Consider the following 24,383-nt stretch of genomic DNA (forward strand, 5'->3'; position numbering starts at 1 on the left):
ACGTTGCGGCACACAGTAAGGTATTTTAGAATAGATGTCTCTGTATGTCAGAATGTTCAATGGTTTAATAAATATAGGTGTTGTAATGGAATACAATTTTCCGTCGTTATATGTCAAACTTTCTGATACTTTATTAAAATAAATCATTACCCGTGCGTAACAATCATCATTGTCTCTGAAAATACGCACAGAATTTTCACGGACTATGCAGGAATTTCCGTGTGTCTTATCTGAATACGAGGAAATAAATCCTCTTCTTTATAAGCCTATCACCTCGACTCAACGAATCAAGGTATTCTTTCGAACTGTCAACATATTCTTATTATAATTATTACAAATGTTTTGAAATTGGCATTTTTATACATTTTTTAATTATTTTCCAGTATACATGTTTCAACACATCACCCAATTATATCATATTAGGCTCAACCAGTGGCAGTATTTACCTGTTTTTAAGGAAACCATGCACATTTGTACAGTTGATACCTTTATCGGTACATAAACTTTTCTTAATTTACTGCAGTAAGAAACTAACTAATTTGTTTGATTACTTTAGCACCACAGTTATTATGAAAATGGTTCATCATATTGAATTTTATATTAGGAAGGATCAGTTTCTCATGTTCTCATATCACCTGATGAAAAAACAATTGCTTTGACAACAACTCGTGGGACAGTTTGTCTGGTAGCTTTGAAGCCAACACCAAAATTATTAGCCATATCAACAGAACATATTCAAGAACAAATTAATTGCCTGTGTTGGAATGATAATAGTTCTGAAATATATATCGGAGATGGCAATGGTAAAGTTTCTGTGATGGTGATGTCCATTTTTATGGTAAGGCTTCATTTTTTATAGTTAAAATATTTCTAATTTTTAATAATAAAGATGCATACACTTCAGGTTAATGGAATGTTTCAATCACCAGCTTGTACATTGATGAACCTGGATTCTGCTGTTGTGCAGCTTAACTTTTGTTCACCTTTACTGTTAGTGTCAACACTGACGCGCTGTTACATATGTGATACAGTACAAGAACAATATAAGCAAGTAGGAAATAAGACAAGAAATGGAGAGTTTGGTGCTTGCTTTTATAAAACATACCTTACTGATAAAAGTACCTTAGTTACCCCAAAGGAAGAAAGATTAGTAAATAGGAAAGGTTCTTTTAATTTTATTCCCGAGGGTAACAGTAACATAGAAGAAGGAAATTTTCCTCAAATCTTTTGTGCTCGACCAAGTTCTAGGCTTTGGGAAGTATCTGCAAATGGAACTGTTATGAAAACTCATCAGTTTAAAGAAGCACTAGCTACTCCACCAGTAACAATATGCCGGCCAAACATGAGAAAATCCATGTACCAGAAACCAACAGAACAAGCCTGGATGCCACAATCCATTAATTTTTCTCATTTATTCACCATTGCAGAAAAATATTTATTTTCATATACTTCTACTGGTATATATATAATTGATCCTATAACTGCAACTGTAATCTTATGGAGCAATGAATTTTCAAACATAAGCGTTGCAGAAACAGTAGAAAACGAAATATATTTGATGACTTTTGATGGAAACTTTCATTGTTTAATTTTGTCTGTCTTAGATGCTTTGATACTATGGTTGTATAATAGAAAAAGGTATCACGAATGTTTAGAGGTATGCTTTCTATATAAAACACAATTAAAACAATTAATAAATAGCACAGAGATTAATGCTATTTGTAATATAGAGAACAAACTACAGATACTTAGAGATGATGAATTGTCAACGTTATTACATCCATTGATAATTTTACTAGAATCTAATTCCAAAACAAGTCCAAAGAAATTGGATTCAGGCATCGTAGTCGTTAATTGTGGAAATTCAAACTTGAAAGAGGAGGAAAGTTTCAGGCATAATTCTTTACCTTATTGTCTTTCACAAAACAATGAAAGTCCTTGTGAAACTGAATTATCAGAGGGAAAAGAAACGTTAACTAATTTACTGGAAGATTCTACCAATGAAGTAACAAAAATTAAAGATGCAAATTACAATACAGAGAATGTACAAAAGAGTAACAATGAGGAAAGAGCAAAAATTAATGAGGAATTATACTCAAATAAAACTATAACACAAAGGATACAAGCAGATTTAGAAAGTATATATGCGTTAATTGATAATATTAAACCTTCTATGGATGAAGAACAGTTAGAGAAAATAATTTTGGAAATAGATTGGAAAATGAACGTTCTCAAAGATTCATATGAAATTTTGACTGAATTAAAAGGTTTCGTTTATGAAGTATTAAGAAGTGTAGAATTATATTATTTCAATGCTCTATTAGAAAACATTTCAGTACAACTAATACAGCCAAGTGATAATGAAACTATTATAAAACAGATAATGAAAGCTTTTATTAATATAAATGCACAAAACTATAAAAAGTGTACCTGTGGTAGTCCATGCCCAACAGATGAGTTAGTTGAACCAAAGTTCCTGGGGATTGGTAGATACCTTCTTAAAAAGATTATAGATGAAAATAAAGAACAGTGTATAATATTATGTAACAAAGTACCTTATATGTGGCGAGAATATTTACCAATCTATGTGAACCAGCACGGTGTACTGATGAATGATTTACTACGTCAGTGCCTTCAGATTAAAGATAATAATTTACTTTCCACCCTTTTACCATTATTAGATGGAAAACACTGGAATCTTGTAGCAACATATGCAAAGGAAATGCAGGAAGGGCAATGCTTATTTTGTGGTAAATCTATAAGAAAAGGAAACAATGAAATATTAATAAACTGGACTGCTGTGATACATGAAATTATGAAGAAACAGGGACCTGATGTTGCCATGACACTATTAATAAAGTTGGAAAAAGCCATCCCAAATATTTCTGTCGATAAAAGGTGAGTTTTATTTTTTCAACCATTTGAGTTGCGACGAAATAATTATTAAATAATCTGAATTTGTTTCAGTATATTTCAATCGCTAATATTTACAAAAATCTTATATCACCATGGAATGAAACATGCTATCAATTTTAATAAAAATACTTTAGAATCATCTGAATATAATACAATATGTTCCACAAAGGTAACTAATGTCTTTAGTAATTTTTAATGCACGTACTTATATGTTGCATACATATTTTTTATCTTTTACAGATACGAGATCAGTTAGTAGAAGTTATTGAAAAAGATTTAAGTAAACCAGTTAATAAGAATATATTTGGAAATGGTGCTCATCACTGGGGAATGCATTATCAAAATAAATTACATACATGTCCTTGCTGCACCTTATCTCTTCAAACGCCGGTTCTGTTAGGTAACAATGGGATCGCAATATTTGATTGCGGCCACTCTTATCACGTAAATTGTATGATAGAAAAGAAACTTACAGCCTGTAATTTGCATTCTTGAGTAAACATGCATCAGAAACAGTAAATCTCGTAAAAGATATTAACGTACAAGTGCAGTTCTTTATATAAATTTCTGAAGAGGAATTGCGCCTTGCTCATCTAGTCTCTATAAATTGTTCGTACGTGTATATGTAAATTTATTGTCTTTATACAAATTGTTATCACAGACTTCACGATTTAACACAAATAAATATTTATGCTTCAGTCTTTTGTAATATGATTGAATTTCAACTAATTAGAACGTTATACAATTTTGTTTTTATAGAAAAAACAAGTAATAGAAATTACAACAAACTCACGTTTGCAATGTAAAAAAAGTACAAAGTTATAATACAAATAAAAATGAAATCGAAAATCTGTGTTTGGTCATTTTCAAAATAGATCACTTAATTACTAACAACTAAAATAACATAATACTCCAAATAAAATAACTATCATTTACTAATTTTCTTACAGTTTAAAAATAATTTCATTATTTTCTAAAAACTAATGCCATTTTATATCCGTACATGTATGGTAATTTGTACTTTGGTTGATCAATAATTACACATGTAATATATTTTAATTAAACAATAAATTCTAATTTCAGTTTAACACTTACCTTATTATATTTTTATTGTCTCGGAAACATTTATGCAACTTGAGGCATTCGTTTAAAAAGAAGAAAGGATTACAAGCAATTTTGCAAATTATAATTCAGCAATGCCCCAAACTACATAAAATTGTCAAAATATTGTATAATATAACTTTCTCTTTTCACGCTAAACGAATTTTGTTACGCAGACTGAAAGTGTTAGAATTTTCAATATTTCTTAATTAAATTAAAAGCACATTCTCGTGTTACTATATTAAAATATTGATTTTCTGATTAACGACCATCCGACTAGGTAGATAAGTAGCCTCTTTCATCGCTCTACACCTTATATCTATTACAAAAATTTACAATTTTAATTATTCATCATTCTTAGCATTTGCAATACAACTAATCTCAATAATAGAAAAAAAAAAATCAAGAAAATTTTAAGTAGCATTAATATCATAAATTTCCGTAATATTCAGAGTTGTTTTCTTCTTATTCATTAATTATTCTATTAGATTCATAGCTCCGGTGAGGCTTATGGCAGTGTTAAACCGGAAGTCGATAAGAGGAGCCATAGTCGAGTAATCGTACGAGAACTAAAAATTGATTTCCTTGAAAAGTGTAGCCTCGTACGAAACAAATGCTGTTCTATACATTTGACTTATTCTTTTACGTAGTCTATTTACATTATACACCCTATACATGTCACAGAAAAACTGGTGATCCAAGACGAATCAATTAGGTCTGCATTCTAATGATTTACACTTACCCCTTACCTCCGTAAACATTTCTCTTCAGACTTATGTGTATATTTAACAATTATAAAAGAAACGACATGCTGCTATGAGAAAAAAGAGGAATTTCCTGTATATGGCGTGTGTGTGTCATCGAGAAATATATAAATTCTTAAACGCTGTTATCCACTAAAAAAATACGCATTTATAATACATTGTCCACGATTTTTGACTACGATAATTCTTAACCCTCGCACGACGATTGCAGGGTCATTTTGACCTAGCTACAAAAATAAAATATGCAAAATGTAAAAAGTTGATTTTAAAGCTCATGCAGAAAATATAATATTTACACGTGAGAGTGTATTTTAAATTTCCTGTTAAACCCACGACATGTTTTAATTATGGGTCAAAATGACCATAATCCAGAACGTCCATTTTCTGAAGATTAACCCATTAATGCCTAGAAAATATTTTCAAGATAACACTTTCTGTCATAAAGAAAAATAAATGCAAATATGTAGATAATACTTATGCTGACGCTCACGCGATATCGCGTGCGCGATGGCAATTGTGATCATAAAAGACACAGCAGAACCTTTTGGGTATAATAATTTTGGGTATTAATGGGTTAACAATATCTGCTGCAAAACTTGCACAAATAAATGACCTCGAAATTGTGTAACAATAATTTCGACTGCTTAATAAGAGATCACAAAAAGAACAATTATTTTAATTTCATGGAATGTTTGCTGTACTATTAGCATATGTTTTATGTACAATTAAATGTTTCTCTTTAGGTGCTTATCGAGATCACAGAACATGATTCGTAGTTATCATATATGATACTTCAATATATATGTTACTTGTATGACTATTACACACTTTACTTAATTATATTTGATTGACAAATTTTATATAATGCAAAAGATATGTATAATAATAATTATACGAGCATGTACTAGTAACTTCTTTCTAAGCACTTTTCAGTGCATCAAAAAATCGTAATTCATTTTATGTATAATACATATTAAACATTAAATTTCATCTCTTTGAGATACGTTTACAGATACGTTTAAAAGATTGCGAATTGGTGTTTGGAATGTTATAAATTCGTAACTTGAAATTAATGGATATACACTTTTAGGGCACCTAGTATTTGAGCGTACGGCAATTTTCTTTTTTGCTTTTTAATACTGTGCCTTGAATAGCATAGAATTCTAAATAGAATGAAACAAAGATAAGATAGAATTCTTATGCATTTCACTGCATAATTTCTAAATGCGCTATAATTATACTTACAAAAGTGTCTAATGTTCTTTGATTTTCGTCATGGTTTCAAGTGATTGTTAATTATTCAATTTTTTTTATATATATTTGGTAATTGGCGAAACTATACGTTATATGTAATACTATTTAGTACAAAGCGCTTCGTGTGCGAAGAATTAGGTATGCATATAATTATAAAAATGATAAAGAACAAAATATAATTTCTATATAAAAAGAGCATCGGTTAAATAATATAAAACATTAAAAAATAAAGCTGCTGATAAAAACATGTTACAGCTCTTTGTACTATCAATTAAAAAAAAAAAAATACAGTTTAGAATTAATCATTCAAAACGCAATCATGATTAAAAAGAGAAATACATTCAAGATTTAATCAATGATATATAATAAAATATTTCTCTTTTATATTGCGTAAAGAAAGAAACAAAACTGAATTCTCCTAAAAGTTTTGAGTTGATGTGGCACAAATTTTTTGGTATTTTTATATTATCAAATCATATCAGATATTTGCTCAAATGTTGTATCTCCATAAAAAAGAAAGCAAAATTTCTTTTGGGCTCTCGTTTTAAATCGTTTACAAGGAGAGCGCACGACAATTCTCCCTAAAACTCAATAAAGGACAAGTACTTTTTTAATTTAAGAATTGAGCAAATTTTAAATCGCAGATTTGAGCTTTAGATGGATAATCCTAATATTTAGCACGCCAAAAAAGGTAGGAATTATTAAACGAATCTAAGACAGTGCAACGATGCACTATTTTGAAATCTATACAAAATTCTTTAAATTCTGGCCAAATGAAGAATCGTGGCTTCTTTTTAAAGAAAAATGCCATCTGTTAAACAATAATAAGAAATAGCCACCATATAAATTTCGATATTTTAGTTAATCGCAGTGAAAAAATTTTGTATCGAATAGTTTGTACATAAAAAATGACGTGTATGTGCATTTCGAAGATTTTTAACAGCTACGATTACATTAGATCTTTTAAAAACTACACTTATAGTCAAATTGTTGTTCATAAAAATGAATCTCATTGTACTTGATTTGCTTCTTTTTGAAACGTTGTTAATCCTTTGCAATCCTGAGTTCAAACACTTCTTTTTAAGAAAAGTAATTCTTACTAATGACCTGACATAAGATTAAAAATAATTAAGAACATGCTTAACTTCCATCAATCTGTTAACACGTTGAAAATGATTGTGTGTAAACACTAAAAATTCCACAATACAATGATAGAATTGTTTGAAAAATCGCAGGATACTATTTACAATCATTTAACAAAATAATAAAGGTACAAGTTAAAACGAATCGCAAAGGATTAAAAAATATAATAATTCAAATGATTAAACCATGAATTAGTCATACTTAATTCGGCAATATTTTACTACTATGTCTCATAGTAAACTACTTGTTACTTTAAAAACAAAAATGAAAGAAATGGCACATCAAAACATAATCGTTCAGGAGAACGTATGTGTGATATATCATGCAAACCGTTCCCTTGTATGTTACAACATAAAAAATTCCTTCGTTGGAGGATTAATTAGTCTTGTACTGTACTCTGTGAGAATTCTTCGTCCGTTTCCTGGTACTTGCTACTAATAGGTACCAGACGCTCAGCCCTTTGCGGTCCTCTTCCCTTTTCATTCTCTCTAAAAAATGACGCGTTTCGTTAAAAAAAAGAAAGAACATATTCAATCAAACGATAAAATAAATAATACACTACATGATTAATTGATCAATGTTAGACAACTAAAAGAAATAAAGGTGGGAACCGGAAAGGGTTCAGCTAAATAACGAACTATTTCATTACAATAAGAACTAATTATGTACAAGCTGGTCTCACAGAGCAATTATCACGTGTATCTTTTTAATATATCTTTATGTAGAAATTCTATCGAAAGGTGAAACCGTTCACGCTTATAAATGCGATAAAAATTCGTGGTACAAGCGAGAAAAATTATGATATTTTGTTAAAAATAAATCAAAATTAAAATACAATTTTGATTTATTTTTCTATACAATATCGTTATTTTCTGGCTTGTACTACCAATTTTATTGCAGCCTTATATTTTTAAATATTTTCTCCCTTGGAAGTAATAAATTGATCACTAGCTCGTTTCACATTATTTTCAACCCTTTCATGCGCGAGAAGTGCTCGCAATACCTTTTCGCAATTGTACTTTCAATACAAATAGAACAAACGTAAATATTAAATAAAAAAAAAAAAAGAAGAAGTGAAATTGAGAAAGAAATATCCTGTCTTCTTTCAATACGTCCCGTCATTATAATTACTATTCTTTCATTTCATTCATTTCAACGTAGTGCTAAGCCTCATGGGTCATTGGTGACCCACACAATATGAAATATATTAACTATAGATAGTTCTTTCATAGAGAAAGCTTGAATTGAAAGAAAAAGGGATGTTAACGCATTGATTGCCATGGGAATGTCATCAGTGACCAGCACCTTAAATTTAATATAATAAAATAATTGATAAAAGTAGAAAGAAAATTAATTAATCGCATTCTTAATAACTATTGCATTTAATGTACCTTTCGTGTGGCAATCAATGTGCTATACTTTAAAACATGCTAAGCATAAATATACAGTGATATCGTCTGAAACATGAAAGAATTTATGTGTATGTGTATGTTGTTCCATGAAATACATCATGTTTCTCTAATCCTTGTCCAATCAAGAACGTTACGAATTACATATTCTCAAAAATATGTATATCTAATACTATATAATATTTTTGTACATTTGGTTCTACAAAAGAAAATCCTCGTCAGGATTTAACTCTTGATTACACCAGGATCAAATTGTGTGTAATGCTCTGAGAGTTATCTAAGAAAAATGACTTTTTGCACAATGATACAGGAACTTTATGTTCTGTGAACATGTTAACGCTTTCGCAAATATATACTGTGCACTATTATAAACAACCTTCTTTGTATCAAATGATACTTGAAACAAATATAGAAAGAACAAGAATGATACTTGTAAATATAAAAACTAATTTCTCAAAGTTACCCAAGTCAACATATTTTCTGATTATATATTACATGCTTTTCTTCTCTTGAATCTTATAAAAAAAAAAAAAAAAAAAAAAACACTTGGATATTTTTGATACATTAGTTTTCAAGCACACGCCTGCTACATCGGAACGACCAAGTCTCTTTTACCAGACATTGTGTACCTTGAAATAAAACATACTTTTAAACAGGTTGAAACAATTATTTGATCGTATCCTTGGTACTACACTTTTGACCCCCTTAATGAACACCAAGTACAAGAAATTAAAACGAAGGCGATGAAGGGGATCGAAAGCGCACGGATGTGTCTGATTCTTAAAAAAATTGGTTGCACCTTTCGAGTATAGCCACGGGGATGTAGCACGAAAAACAAAAAAAGTAACATTTTTTTTTTTTTTTTTTTTCAGGAGATTATGTGTGCTGATGAATAAAGTAAAGACACGTTTATCACGTATATTTTTTTTCTTTCTTTTTTCTCATTTTTTTGAAAGCGTATATATGTATTATATTAAGATACAATCTTGCATCGTCACGGGGAGCCAGAAGATGATCGACGAGTCCACAGTGAAATCTTCATTGTCCGGATGACCTCTTCTTCAGCTTCAAACCGCAACTGAATACCACACCTTTTCGCCGTGCTTATTTCTTTCATCACTTGCCGTTTATTTTCATTGACAACACATACTTGTTACTCTCAAAAACTAAATGAGGGATATTTTGCCTTAAACATTACATATTTGTGTGTATATATATATATATATTATATATGTATTGCGTGTAGTGTACGCGTTTCGTATCCTTCTTTCTTTCTTTCTTGGATTAGTGTGAAGAACAGTGTACGTCGCGTAAAAAGAAAACAAAAAAAAAAAAAATATATCATTGATGGAGTTCAAAGAAACATAAATGAAACTGTTTGACAGCCTCGTGACGTGAGAATCCCCCATGAGAACCCCGTGATACCTTGCTCTAAATACTCCCAATAAAACTGTAGCGAAAAGTTTTTATAGAGAGACACTTTCCCAACCAATCTTTTCTATCTTTAGACGCTTTACAAACCCGATAAATGGTCTGTATTACATTTAAAAATAGATGTATTGTATATATAAATGAAACTTACGAGCATCCAGTTATAATAAGACGCGAATAAAATAAATTATAAATGAGAGCATGAACGAATGCTTTCTTTTTCTTACATCTATCAGGATTTACGTAAATTACTTGTATTATTGAAAGATGCTCTGAAACTTTGTACTTGTAATGACAAATTTATAGTTGATTCAACCCTTTGCAGTTTAATATCAAGTCTAATTACCACGTTAATTTTTTATATCAAATGACTTCGTTTTAATATATACTACCCTTACTTTTTTATAATAGTACAACATTAATATCAATAATATTTCATTTGCCTTTGACCATTAATAGAAAAAACTTTGAAAATAGATTCAGATTAAATTACAAAGTGTTGGATCATTAGAATGACTCGAATATCAATTAGTCTCATAAGAATTCCCGAAGAGTCCCCTTCAGATTGTTAAGTTCTGACATATAATATAAATGTGCTTTTATTCATCTATATGATCTATCAACCATATAAAATTTTATTAAAATCTGAAGGAGAGACTTGGACGGTTTTCTTTGCCAGCTTCAGAGCTTCAGAGCTTCATGTATTAACAAATGATCAGGAAAGTGTCCAGATACTCTTTAGATTCAGTTATAGAAGAGATAAACGTGCCGTCCTCTTGGATTCGTTTCGATGGGCTTGCAAGAAAATCAAACACGACGAGATCCAGCTAAACACTGCATACTACATCTTGCTGTTCTTCTTTCTCTGTGTGTCTCTATTGAGAATCCTTTGTTTCCTTTTTTTTTTTTTTTTTTTGATGTTGTTTCTCCCATTGTATAATCATTTTAATGTCTCGAACGATGCGAAGAATCTCCTCTTTCGTCACGACGATCTCTTTCACGTTCTCGTTCCCGTTCACGCTCCGGTTCTCGTTCTCTTTCCGATGGTCTCCGGCTTGACTCTCGTTCTCGATCTCTGTCTCGTTCACGCTCTCTGTAGCGATCGTCATAATACCTACACAAGTCACGTCAGCCAATTATCTTACTTTTTAGCGGTGTACAATTATTTTGTTTCTATTGTATTCTCTTTAACACTTTGACGGCCGTGAACTTCGTGGAATCTGCTTGATCTTGAATAGTAGGCCTTCTGCAACGTGGCTTCCTCTCTATTTATTGGGAAGAATCCACATTTACTTTTTAATATTCAAACAAAGCCTACCGATAAATTAACAGATTAATGAAAAGCTAAAAGACACGATAAAATGACCGTCAAAGTGTTAATATTTACATTTAGTTAAATCTTTACACGCTAAACTGTTTTTCTAATTAACGCTAACTTTCTCATTCACAATTTTCTTTTTTTTTAATAATATAATTACATTGTTGTTCGTCCGGTTTCTAATCTTCAAAATTACCAAGCATTACAAGAGAGAAGAGAAGAATATTACTGCGAAAGTAATCCAATAGAGTGTACATTTATTGAGCTTGAGACTACGATTGATGACTCTAAACGTGCAACAAAAATTATATTAATTATGATAAAAGTTGAAAGCTGATTCGAATTCTTAAATCCCTAACATCATTACAGTAACATTTGATTTATCCGATGTTTCATATTAACTCTGCTTTAATCTGTTCTTAAGGACTGAACAAGATAGAATTTTTTCATTTTATAAAAAAAAATCTACATGCATTCACTTTAATGGAAAAAAAAAGTATAAATTACCTAGACGCCTTGGAAGACGAGACGGGAGCCGTCTCTGGCGGTTCTTCTTTTACTCTTGGCCTGGCTGACTGACGTGTCGTACTAATGGAAAATTCATACTTTGTTATGATATATACGGTTACCAGGCTAAGTAACGTTGCTTTAGTTAAAACAAACTAATATTACACAAAGAAAATATTCAATTCTGTTTCTATATCGAGTCGTGATTTATCAACGACCAGTCATTCAATTAGCACTTTACTTATTCTACTGATATAACATGATTATGCAAATGATTGAATTGCTTTTGTTTTTCTAGTTTCTATGGTACATTATCCTATCTGATATACACTACATCAGTTTATATAGATTATGTGAGAGTACATGTGTATACTCACATATTCTTTCTTATAAAAGTCTATAATAATATATCGTTAACCTGTAACCATTATAAAATACTTAAAGGTAATATAATACAAAATTGATTGATATTGCGATGTCTCAACTCGTATTTACATGGTTTTAGGATTACGATATGCCTAACTGTAATAAAATATGTATAATACATGTACCACCTTCACACTAGAATTAAGATCACAATTTTATTACATGTATTAAATAAATATTCGATTACCTTAAAACTTAAGTATTCCTTTTTTTTTTTTCTTATCTGATCTTTCTCTGAATTATACATGTAATCATGTAATGAACGACATAAATATTATAATTATTCCATTTTACTTATCTTGTATGTACTTGTATTTCATTAAACACATATTATTGAATACTATGCATAAGAATTAATTATTTAATTTATGAATTTCTATTTACTACTGCTAATAGCAGATGACATAATGTTTAACACTTGGAATGAAAAATGTAACTAGATCAAAAATTAAATAATTAGTCCTCTTATCATATTTTAAATACATTTAATAAAGACTCCATTTGCAATATTATTATTAAATGAATTGTAGTAGACTTTCAGCAAACCTATGCTTGCACTGCTTTCAGAAATTGTACAATCATAAGTAATAAAAGATATGCACATTATTTTACACAACTTGATAATTACAATGATGATTAAAAAAAAAAAATTATAATTTCACAGAAAGAAACAAGAGGGAAAATGATACTGATGTAAAATATGATTAGTCTCAAGGTAGAAGCTACAATTTTTCTTTAAATTTTAAATACTTTGATTAAATTAGTTTTCATTGATCAGAAAAACTATATTACACAGCTTCAACCTTTTATTTTTTATTGGTGCAAATTAATACGATTCAGAGAACATTTTACGATATTAAGTGCATTCGCGCGCACACTTCATGTTGTGACAAAAATAATTTGCTGAAATATTGATAACATTGAATACAAGAGTTCATACTTCTTTCCTCCAGTTTACAATACAAAATGAAAATGCTAATATAACGCGTGTCAAATTATAAAATTACATTAACGGTTCATGTGTAGTAAAATTTTGAATAATTTACAATATAATTTACAACTCGCAAACCGAACTGTTATATTAATTATATCATTTTCATTACATAATTCTTATATAAATATTCCTAAAACGTTATACCATTTAAAAATTGAGATCGCAATATTATAAGTTTCTATAAGTATTGTAAAAAAAGTTATTTGTCTATTATTTTTTAAAATAATAATTGCTCAGTACTATGCTCGGTAATGGGCAAAATACTGATAAAAAATTTCTAGAAACAATTAATGTGTTAAATTATCGTATTTAACCCTGTTGCTGTTATATTCATAAAATCAATTACTTTTATACGACTAGAGTTAACACCTTTACAATCACTAACTCAGTCAAAATTGTTACAGATAAGAACGATATTCTGCAATAAGAAAATGTGTTCTTTCAATTATTTTACAGCGAAAGGGTTAATTAATTCTATCATATATTGGACTGCAAACTGTAAACATCTTATAAATTATTATTACACGATTCTATGAAAGTTATCTACTACTTTTATCTGTAATTTGATGAATATCTCTTAAATAATTAATTGATACAAACGATACGAAAATAAAAATAAAGTTACAGTAAATAATTTCAATTTCTAGAAACAGTTCATTTTGTCCCAACTGAATGTGTTCATTACCTAAGTAGACATTACCGTTTTACAATAAATTCGATTCATAAGTAAGTATTCACACTATAAATCAACGTATTCTCTTCTAAATATGCATTACATTATTACATACTTAAATTACTTGCATTTTTACAAAACTTTGAACTATTTATTGCTATATTAAATAGACATTCGACTGAAACAAAATTTTATCACTTGGGTTCAAATGTTCAAAGAGTAGCATACAATCAATGAACTTAGTCTATTTAAGTAATATCGTTTTTACAACGATATCATTTTATGATTAAGTTACTTTTGCGGTAGATGTAAAACTTTTTAAAGTACAAGATACTTTATCTGACTGTATTACAATATAAATTAATTGTAAATATAAACTTATAGTATGATTTTTAAATCACACGCATACGCGCTATGATTAACGAAGGCTATCAATGAAGCTGTGACTGTCGATAAATTCTTGACTGAATTGGATAAGGTAGATCCAATAGTGACAGTTAAAATAATTATGTGAGATGTTAGCTTACCTTTCTTCTCTGCTTCGCTCTCTATATTCGCGATCTCTTTCGCGTTCACGATCCCTCTCTCTGCTTCGTGATCTCTCTCGAGGATATGGTTCACTATAATAACGTTCTCTATCACGATCACGATCCCTCTCTCTTTCACGATCGCGTTCTCTGTCACGTTCTCTGTCTCGGTCCCTGCTTCTCTCCCTGTATTCTCTGTCACGACTCCTTGATCGCTCACGCCTTCTTCTGTGACTGCGTTCTCGATCGCGTGAACGTGATCGTTCTGAAAGAAGAATATTAGAACTACATTAGAAATAGAAAAAAAAAAAAAGAAACAGATTTACTGTAAATAAAAGAAGTTTACCTCTACGTGCGGATCCGTAACTTTTGGTTTCAACGCCGCGTAAAGTATCTTGAAGAGAACTGATTAATATTTTGCATCTATCATCTGCAGCAACTTTAGATTGTTTTATTAGAGAAATGGCTGTAACCAAGGTTTCTATAGCACTTGCATATTCCCCAGCTGCGGCATCTGAGACTGCTCGAGCAATTGCAGAGGAAGAAACTGTTCTATTTCTACCCATTATTTCTTCAAATTCTTGCTCCGTTAACGGAGGAGGTCCTTCTGGGCGATGGTCAGGTCCCGGCGCGCCATAAGGTGGCTATAAAATGCATGTTAAATTTTTAGCCTATCTAACATTTTTTAAATTAAAAAAAATCTTTGAAATCTTTTAATAAACTAAAGTAATAAATACAGAAGAATGTACAGTGTACCTGTGCTGCAGGTGGTCCATAACCATGAGGTGGTACATGGGGTGGTCCATGAGGTTGACCGTGTGGAGGTCCATGCGGAGGGCCATGAGGTGGACCATGAGGCGGTCCATGCGGTGGCCCATGAGGCGGGCCAGGAGGACCTGGTGGATGTTGTCCTGGATGCTGATGAGGTGGTCCTTGTGGGAAAAATGCTGGATTTACATGCGGTGCTGGTCCTCCAGGAGGTCCTTGCGGTGGTCCTTGTGGTGGTCCTCCATGTCCAGGTGGGGGTCCTCCTGGACCTGGTAACATTCCTGATCAATATCTATGTTAGCTTGCAAAAACATTTATAGCAAGCTTTCAAAACTACTTTTTCTCTGTAACTAAGTTGATATATATGTTTTTCTTTTTACTTAGGATATGCTTGCACAATGTTATAGCTTGTACTCAATTGATTTTTATGAATTCAGCTTCTTTCTTTATTCCACTAAAATATCATAACTTCATAACAAAAAATAACACATTACTTTTTATGTTATTTTTGTCTGAAACACCTTGTACCTTCATACTCCTAAGCATAAATTTCCCTCAATATCATGCATTATATGAAGAAACAAAGAATAATAATATTAAGGTTCATTGAACGTTCTAAATGTCTCACCACCCATAGAACCTGGAGGAGGTCCTCTCTGTGGTGGGCCTTGACCAGGTTGCGGGCCTTGCATATGTTGATGTTGAGGGAAACCTGGTGGTCCCTGAGGCCCGTGATGCATCCCTATGTACATTGAATAATTATATCAGTGAACTTCTTTTATAGTAATTTTAATACATGGTGCTTTATTATTTAAATGATCGATTAAAATGTGTGTTTTCTTTTATACTTGTTTTTTATCATCATTCTAATACATTTTACAATCATAATTTTCACACATCTATTCTATCATGCAGATTATAAACTGTGGAATGGGGAAATTATACAACAATAGTACACGAAATGCAGGAAAGGCAGAGAACATGAGTCCAAGATGTTTCAGAGTATTATCTATTGAGAAGTATGATACTGCACAAACCTGGTGGTCTATTCCATTCAGGACGTGGTTGAGCACCCCTTGGATCGCCAGGAGGACCACCAGGATGTCCCGGTGGACCGCGTGGAGGTCCTTGACCAGGGGGACCAGGTGGACCACCGTGAAATTGCTGAATGGAGACAAACAAAGATTCTATTTCAATCTACCGTAATTAAATTAAGAATGACTGTGTATGTTTCATAAATAGTAGCAAAATATCGATTGATCAGAGTAAATTAATTTTGTTCTATAAATTTTGTAATGAAATATTATAACTTATCAAGATATCAGAGCCAGTTATTGATTCATTAAAAATCTTTCATCAATATGCTGCAAAAAACTAATTAACCATTAAACAAATTGAAATTAAATAATTTAAGAAATTTCTGAAGAAGCTTTTCATGTTATACATACCTCATGCATTGCAACTATCATTTATTTAAAACAATTTCGAACAAAATATAAAAGATTGGTCAACATTAAAAGTAAATATAGAATAGAAAACTGATTTATTAAAAATTGAAATGATTAAGAAAATATCTGGAAATAAAATTTAATCAATATTCACTTCCTAAATAAAAAAAAATTGAGGATGCATAAATTGAAAGAGTTTTAATTTACTATTTATCAATCTTAATGATTACAAATTAAACATTTAAAAATAAATAAGTATTAATAAATTCAAAAAATGAATCATTCTTACAACGTGAAAAGCAGAAAAACAACACATTATGTTACCTGTGGTATATGGTAACTGGCTTCTGAAAGGTCTCTAGTGCAACTCTGTTTACGCGGAGCGTAAGACATGTAAGTGCAAAAAATATTCTTGTAACTTGTACCCTGATTATGTATCAATTTAAATAACATATGTTACCGATACCTTAAAAATCCATATTTATCAATTTTAACTGTAAGATTAACATTCCCTTGGTAATGTTATGATAAAAAAAAAAAAAAAAATTGTATTTCGTATAAGATTTTTAAAATATCTTGAAACATATATCATACGTTAAATTTTATATACAAAAACAAACCACATGCAACTACAGTTAAGATCATTGAAAACAGAAGTTATATACCATTCCCGGGGGCCGATGTTGACCGGGGCCTGGTCCAGGCGGTCCCTGTTGGGGTGGACCACCAGGTCCACTTGGACCTCTTGGTGGTCCAGGTGGACCATTAGGTCTTGGGCCATTCCACGGTCCTTGTTGATATCCCGGAGGTGGTGGACCTTGATTAGGATGCCCAGGTAAAGGATGATGCGGTCCTGGACCGGGCCCCATTGGTGGACCGTGCATGCGCGGCGGACCTTGTTGGCCGGGTCCACCAGGCCCTGGTGGACCCATACCTGGAGGTGGCATTCTCTGTGGTCTCACACCCTGTGGAGGACCCATCATCATCCTAGGACCATGATTTTGTTGCGAATGTTGAGGGTGTTGGGGATGTTGTGGATGCTGTTGATGAGGCGGCATTGGTGGCTGATGTTGATGTGGATTATGTGGGCGCTGACTCTGACTCTGCTGAGGAGCCGGAGCTGGACGTGTTTTACACTGAGACTCAAACTGTGAACACATACGAAATTTTTAGAGACATGTCCAGTTTAATTATAAATAATGTGTACCTTTCACAGAAAATTCATATACTTACTTGATTCAAAGCTTGTTTAGTAGGAAAAGTTACTACTGGATTCTGTCCATGTAATTCTTTTTTAGGTAATCTTTCCATACATATCCTCATACTTTGTTCTGAACCCAGAGATATTACACAAAAACCCTTAGATTGTCCATTTGCACGATTTTCAAAGAATTTTACTTCCACAAAATCAGATACACCAATGCTTTGTACTGCATCAGTTATATCTTGATCGCTTGTCCACTATAATATAAACATGTTATATTAATATCTGAATTTTTATTTCCTTCAAATCACTAAGCCAAGAACTAGTGGATATGCAAATATTAAATTACTTACCCAAGTCAAATTACCAACATATAATTGATGACGCCTCCCAATTTGATTTGGTTGAATGTTATTTCCAAGTTGATGATAGGGTGCACTACCATTTGTTTCTTCATTAGGTGAAGTAGTATCACCTCCACCATCTCCACTGTTTCCTGTAGAAACACCACCATTACCACCAGCAGGAGCTGCTATCACATCATCGTATAAATCAACGCCATCACCAGCAAATTCATCCTAAAAAAGATAACCAAATGTGTATTGTAAATACGCTAACATCAGAAGAATACAATACATTATTATTGAAGAATATATTATTTAAATTATCTAGCTCAATATCTTAAAATACTTTTTGTTCCTATAAAATATTAATGAATACTTGTACATATAACAAATGATTATAAAAAAATTTTATTAGAAAAAGTAAAATAAAAAATAAAAATAAAAATATTGAATTATTAATATTTGTAGAAATAAAATGCTCCATAGGCACTCATTAATTCCATAAACATGTGCAATGAAAAAATTCACTTCCTGAATAACCACGAATTGTTCCGCTGCAAATGAGCAAAATAAAAAAAATTTACATACAAAAGAAGCTACTAGTTATGAAAATAATAAACACGCTTTCAAAGAAAAACGGTGAATCGCATGCAGCAATAGAATATCTATTAAAATTAAACTGCTAAACGAAATGGACGAAAAAGTGCAACGACATTTGCCTTACCGCTAACACCATTTTGCTTTTCTTGCTGTGAATCTGTATTACACGTATTTGCTTTAGTATCCCGATGCAATGAACGTGCACACAAAGTACACTAATTATGTAACAGAATACAGAAAATGTTTATCAACTGTAATAATTGAATGGAACAGCTACTCGTCACGAATGAAATGTATTATGTTAAAACTGATGCCTCGCCTGAACGAGATTCGGACACCGCTTTGGAGCAATCGTTACCGTCTTTCCTCCATGACGCCGAACATACCGCTATACTATCGCATTTTTCTCACAGTTTCAAACATTTTTTATAGAAGCAGTCGATTAACAACAACGTGTACCCACCAACTTGTTACTTATTAACAAAGATAAAATCGAATTACCTGCGCGAAATCTTGCTCGAGATCGTCGGCGTACAAATCAATGTCACCGTCCGCCATTTTACGTACACCGACGCTCACTGCATTTGACGAAGGCGCCAAGCCTAAAGGAATGGTGTATTATAGGAGAAAACGTGTTAGCGAATTACGTTACGTTTTCGTCCCAAACGGACGTGACGTCACTGCGCCATCTTATTCTCTTTCGATAAACTATGAATTGAAGTGCAACCTGAAGTAGAGTTACCAACATACTCAGATAATAAAATTCAAAAAATTGAAGATTTTTCTTACTATTGAATAAAGAAAAACGTTAAATTTTATCATAAAGGTTATATTTCTTCGTGTTTTTAAAAATTTTGATTCTTTGTTCTTTTATGTGATTCTACTTAATCTTATAAATAAGTAGAAATAAATAAGCAATCGTTCACAATCTTGCCCTTTTAGCAACTTACGAAACAAAGTTTACCAGAAAAAAATTAATTTTCAACAAAAACACTCCAAATATGATTTATATTTCATTTAAATAAGTTAAAAAATTAAAGGATTTGAATTCTGTATTATAATTATTTATATAAATGGGTAATATTCATTTTTTAAAGAAAAATAAAGTAGGGAATTTTAGAATTGCATGATACTGGCACTTAATGCGAACAGAAAAGAATACAAGTGAGCTAATTTCGTATTGTACGATTTACTAAAACGAAACTACCGACACAACGACCGGTTCGTTGTTCGTGCAGTGGTTCGTGTCTTCTTTTGTGATCAGCTTCAATTCTGAAAGGTATATTTTCCGCGATTACCAACAATTTTATTCCTTCGTTTCAATATTTTCGAATAACATTTCTATCTAAATATAATTCCATTTCGTTTTTTGAAGTTTTCACGCATTTATAACCCTGAAAATTGTTACTTTTTTCTCCGTCCCATGTGCATGCTCTTTACACTTTAAAATTGGACTTTGCGATATCCTTTCTTTGATTTTCTGACCAGTTAATAATTTACCAAATAAAAAAAAACTAAAGAGTACGATAAACTTAATAATTGTATCTATCAATTGACGGACTAATGTAACTTCCGTTTTTTTTCATGATCTATGCGTTCCCTAGGAAATAACCTTTCTCCCTCGTGAACATGGTGACTTTCAAATGTCAGTTTAACATCGTACAGAAATCTAATTTGCTTGAATTTCTATATATATAAATGGCTTATTATAACATTTAAATTGTACATATGTGAGTTGAAATTTAAGAACATTTCAAAAGTCATAGCAGAAAGTATATCGTAACGTGCAATTAAATTTTTGCACGTTTGTAAATTGATCGATGATTTTGCTTTATGCTATATTATTCATTTTTGTAAAAGATTAATGTTTCGTTTTAATATTCTTATCTTTAATTTTACATATTGCGTATGTAAATTCAGTTGTATTATTTAATGCGCCGTTTTCTTTTACCTTTCCTCTTTTGGAAAAATTATAAATATTTCTTTTACATTATATTTTTCTTAACAAGTTAGCCACTTTTATGTTAATCTCAGATTTAAAAATAAGAAAAGTTTTTTTTGTATTTTATTAAATATTTCATTTTTTTCAATTACTGTTAAGAATAATTTCATAATAGTATTGCAAAAGTAATTAATAGGTCTAGTATACCATATGTTTATAATGCAAACATAGATATGCTCCTAAGTTTTATATTTTTGTAATTTACATAAATGAGTAAACTAAGAATATGTACATATGTTTAGATTTTAAAGTGTCTACGTAAAATTCATTCCCTATTTTACACATATATATGTTATAATACATCAAAGAAGTAATAAAAATAAAGTACATGATATGAACATTTACATTACAGTATTTATAATTTTGCTTTTTACCTTGTTACTACCACAAAATTTGATAATGATCTTCTTGAATATATAATTTTTTTATATAAAAAGAAACAAATCTGGATTATAGTACTATGACAACTGACCCAGAGCGTGCTGGCGATAAGAGTGATATGGAATCAGTTGAAGATGAAGATGATAACAACACTTCAGAGTTTACCTCCCAAATTTTACGTAGACCTGATGTGTTAGCAGTTCTGCAAGATCGTTTTTCTGCCCCAGGATTAGAGGTATTCAAATTTCACACTGTGAACTGTAAAACAATAATTGATAATTAATGGTTTCTATAGAATTAAAAGGAATATAACAATGTTACAAGTTGTATAACTCATATACCCTTGTATGACTTTATTGTTAGCAACATAATGTTATTTTTGCAATATTTAAACACATTATTTCTAATTTATGTTACTTTTAGCTCATAATTAATTGCATTCATATAATTTCCTTTTGTTATATAGCCAAATTTTATTTCATCCATTATGGTTTGATATAATTTTAGTTTATGCGTGTACCCAATATTGCTTGTTTAATCAGCTATTATTATAAGCTATATATGCATTGCTTGTGCATTGCCTTTTCAAATAGTCTATGTATTTAATGTTGCTCACTTCATAAAAATAGATATAATTACTATACATTGATAAATATAAAATTTGACAGAAAAAAAGGTTCTTCCCCTTGATACATCTATTATTGAGAATATTATTGAGAAAACAATTGTATTCTAAACAGTATTTTCAATTTCTAGCAAATGCAGAATCTCCCAGCTTCTGTAAAACGCAGAATTAAAGCTTTGAAACAATTGCAATTAGTTACTACCAATATTGAAGCAAAATTCTATGAGGAGGTACATGCCTTGGAATGTAAATATTACAAAATGTGTGCATCTCTTTATGAAAAGAGGAGTGAAATAGTATCTGGTGTTCATGAACCAACGGATGAGCAATGTGTATGGGAGAGTGATGATGATGAAGAGGGATTAACTAATGATTTAAAATCAAAAGTGAAACTTGAAGATGATAAAGAGCAAAAGAAAGAAGAGTATGTTTATTTTATTTCTATTAGACATTATATTTATTTCAATGTTCTGTTGTTTCTTTTTCAATTTTGGTTTATTTTGTAATAAACATTAGCTATATTAGCTACAATGAAAAAGTTTAATAACATTAAAAATTGGTAATTAATTTTAATTATTTTAGAGAACCAAATGAAGAGACTAAGGGCATCCCAGATTTTTGGCTAACAATATTTAAAAACGTTGGAACATTAGCTGATATGGTTCAAGAACATGATGAACCAATACTCAAACATTTGTATGATATTAAAGTAATATTTCTCGAATCTAATCCAATGGTAAGGTTGAGCAAAATTTTTGGAGGTTTTTGGAAAACGAAATCGCATTGAAGATAATAAAATTTTGTTTTCAGGGTTTTGTTCTTGAGTTCCATTTTGAACCGAACGAATACTTTACTAATTCGGTTTTAACAAAAGAATATATCATGAAATGTACTCCCGATAAAGATGATCCATTTAGTTTTGAAGGGCCTGAAATATATAAATGCAAGGTAAATATCTTTAATTTAAATGTATACATTGTTTGTTTATACATATTAACAAAGACATTGTTTAAATCATTTATTCACTTTTTTTTAAAGGGATGCGTAATTGATTGGAAAAAGGGAAAGAATGTCACAGTAAAAACTATTAAAAAGAATCAAAAACATAAGTCTCGAGGGTCCATGAGAACGGTAACAAAAACTGTTCAAAATGACTCATTTTTCAACTTTTTCAATCCACCAGTTGGTATGGTCAAATAATGATTTCTATATTATATATTTCTATTTTGTATGAAAATTGATTAATTTTGTATAATTCTAAATTATTCTTTCAGTGCCAGATGATGCAGAAGCAGAGTTAGATGACGAGACTCAAGCTTTGTTAACAAGTGACTTCGAAATTGGTCATTATATTAGAGAGCGTATAGTTCCTCGCGCTGTACTATACTATACAGGTATGCCTCCATTATTTTTTTTTTTTTTTAATAAAGTTGCATTACTTAATCATGAAACTGATTAATAAAAAAAAAATAAAAACAATTTTATAAGGAGAAGGCTTAGAAGACGAAGATGAAGACTACGAAGAAGAAGAAGGTGATGAAGACGATCCCGAAGATGAAGATGAAGATGACGAGGAATCTTCTCCGACTAATGCACCGTCAGGTGGGAAACTACAGGGAAATGAACCTAACGAGTGTAAACAACAGTAGAATTATATACAAATTATGATAAGAAAAATCGTTCATGCGTACAGTAAGCGACAACACACGAAATCTGACCGATAACTGCCTAGATAACCTGCACCTATGGCTCCGACCTAATCCTGTTCGTACCAGTCATCTAATCATATCATGTCTCCTATTCCAGATCAAGCCTAGAATCTTCGACATACCAGTGACAAAATTATGCGTACCTTCCCTTTATCCGATGTTGACGATGAATAGAAATACGGCTCTTTAACAGCTACGATTTAATAATGTCATAAGCATAAACGATTGCGCTCTCAGCTCTACATAATCATTGTCATTTTTAATTGCTTTATTTGATACTATTGTTACGTTTATACGCAAAAAGGAAGGTTAGTTGAATTTTTTTCAAAGCGCACGTTGATCTATGAACAAATTTTTGGGTATTGTTAAAGCATTTTTAATACAAAAATTAAGAAAACAGCAGACAGCACTTTGTTTTTTCTCGTCGTGTTATATACGTAGTGCCATTTCCCCCTTTTTACATAAACGTTCTCCTCATAGAGGTTCTTATAGTTTTCCTTATGTTACATCAAATAACATCCCTTTTATACAAATTTTATACTAAATTGTTTTTCCTCCAATTTGTTGTGGACTGAATTATACTGGACTTTGAAATCAACAAAGTTTTTCTATGTTACCTTTATGATAAACTTGATCAATTTTTGAATAATATTTTTATTGTGTACATGATAACAAAATATAAAGTTAACATGGTAAGTAAGAGATTTAAATTCATTCTAAGATTTCTTGTATTAAAATCAGAGCTTAATGAAAACAATAAGAATTAGTATAATTCAAAGAGCTGCAAATTGAATAAAATTAATATTGTATACAAAATAACTTTTATAACAGTAATATAT

The 24,383-nt window shown here is 30.8% G+C and overlaps 3 protein-coding genes across 14 annotated transcripts; 2 read left to right on the forward strand and 1 right to left on the reverse strand.

Moving 5' to 3' along the window:
- The first annotated feature begins 52 nt into the window (after window positions 1-52).
- Window positions 53-3,411, forward strand: pink (WD40 repeat domain-containing protein pink). Of its 2 annotated transcripts, none has more exons than XM_034340409.2 (6): window positions 53-292; window positions 384-494; window positions 605-838; window positions 890-2,898; window positions 2,968-3,085; window positions 3,157-3,411. In XM_034340409.2, the coding sequence occupies exons 1-6, from the start codon at window positions 206-208 to the stop codon at window positions 3,409-3,411; spliced, it is 2,814 nt and encodes a 937-aa protein (XP_034196300.2). In that variant the 5' UTR covers window positions 53-205. The 2 variants fall into 2 exon arrangements, with proteins under 2 accessions (XP_034196300.2, XP_034196301.2); XM_034340410.2 differs by having other exon boundaries at window positions 905-2,898.
- Cpsf6 (cleavage and polyadenylation specificity factor subunit 6) lies at window positions 2,652-19,509 on the reverse strand. Of its 7 annotated transcripts, none has more exons than XM_034340412.2 (11): window positions 19,329-19,508; window positions 18,237-18,461; window positions 17,913-18,140; window positions 17,345-17,827; window positions 16,269-16,395; window positions 15,860-15,973; window positions 15,220-15,512; window positions 14,810-15,107; window positions 14,464-14,728; window positions 11,844-11,924; window positions 10,907-11,132 (listed from the first exon to the last, which is right to left on the reverse strand). In XM_034340412.2, exons 1-11 carry the CDS (start codon window positions 19,383-19,385, stop codon window positions 10,964-10,966), a joined length of 2,340 nt encoding a protein of 779 aa, XP_034196303.1. In that variant the 5' UTR covers window positions 19,386-19,508; the 3' UTR covers window positions 10,907-10,963. The 7 variants fall into 7 exon arrangements, with proteins under 7 accessions (XP_034196308.1, XP_034196303.1, XP_034196306.1 ...); XM_034340415.2 differs by having other exon boundaries at window positions 10,907-11,283; XM_034340413.2 differs by having other exon boundaries at window positions 15,220-15,500; window positions 19,329-19,507.
- Window positions 19,510-19,952: 443 nt separating this feature from the next.
- On the forward strand, window positions 19,953-23,946 carry Nap1 (Nucleosome assembly protein 1). Of its 5 annotated transcripts, none has more exons than XM_034340131.2 (8): window positions 19,953-20,106; window positions 21,286-21,445; window positions 21,967-22,259; window positions 22,418-22,571; window positions 22,646-22,783; window positions 22,874-23,021; window positions 23,110-23,229; window positions 23,324-23,946. In XM_034340131.2, exons 2-8 carry the CDS (start codon window positions 21,290-21,292, stop codon window positions 23,482-23,484), a joined length of 1,170 nt encoding a protein of 389 aa, XP_034196022.2. In that variant the 5' UTR covers window positions 19,953-20,106; window positions 21,286-21,289; the 3' UTR covers window positions 23,485-23,946. The 5 variants fall into 5 exon arrangements, with proteins under 5 accessions (XP_034196022.2, XP_034196024.2, XP_034196026.1 ...); XM_034340133.2 differs by having other exon boundaries at window positions 19,986-20,106; window positions 21,267-21,445; XM_034340132.2 differs by lacking the exon at window positions 19,953-20,106 and adding an exon at window positions 20,431-20,557.
- The last annotated feature ends 437 nt before the right edge of the window (window positions 23,947-24,383 follow it).

Source organism: Osmia lignaria, chromosome 10 (genome assembly GCF_051020975.1).
Source record: "Osmia lignaria lignaria isolate PbOS001 chromosome 10, iyOsmLign1, whole genome shotgun sequence".
NCBI lineage: Eukaryota > Metazoa > Arthropoda > Insecta > Hymenoptera > Megachilidae > Osmia > Osmia lignaria.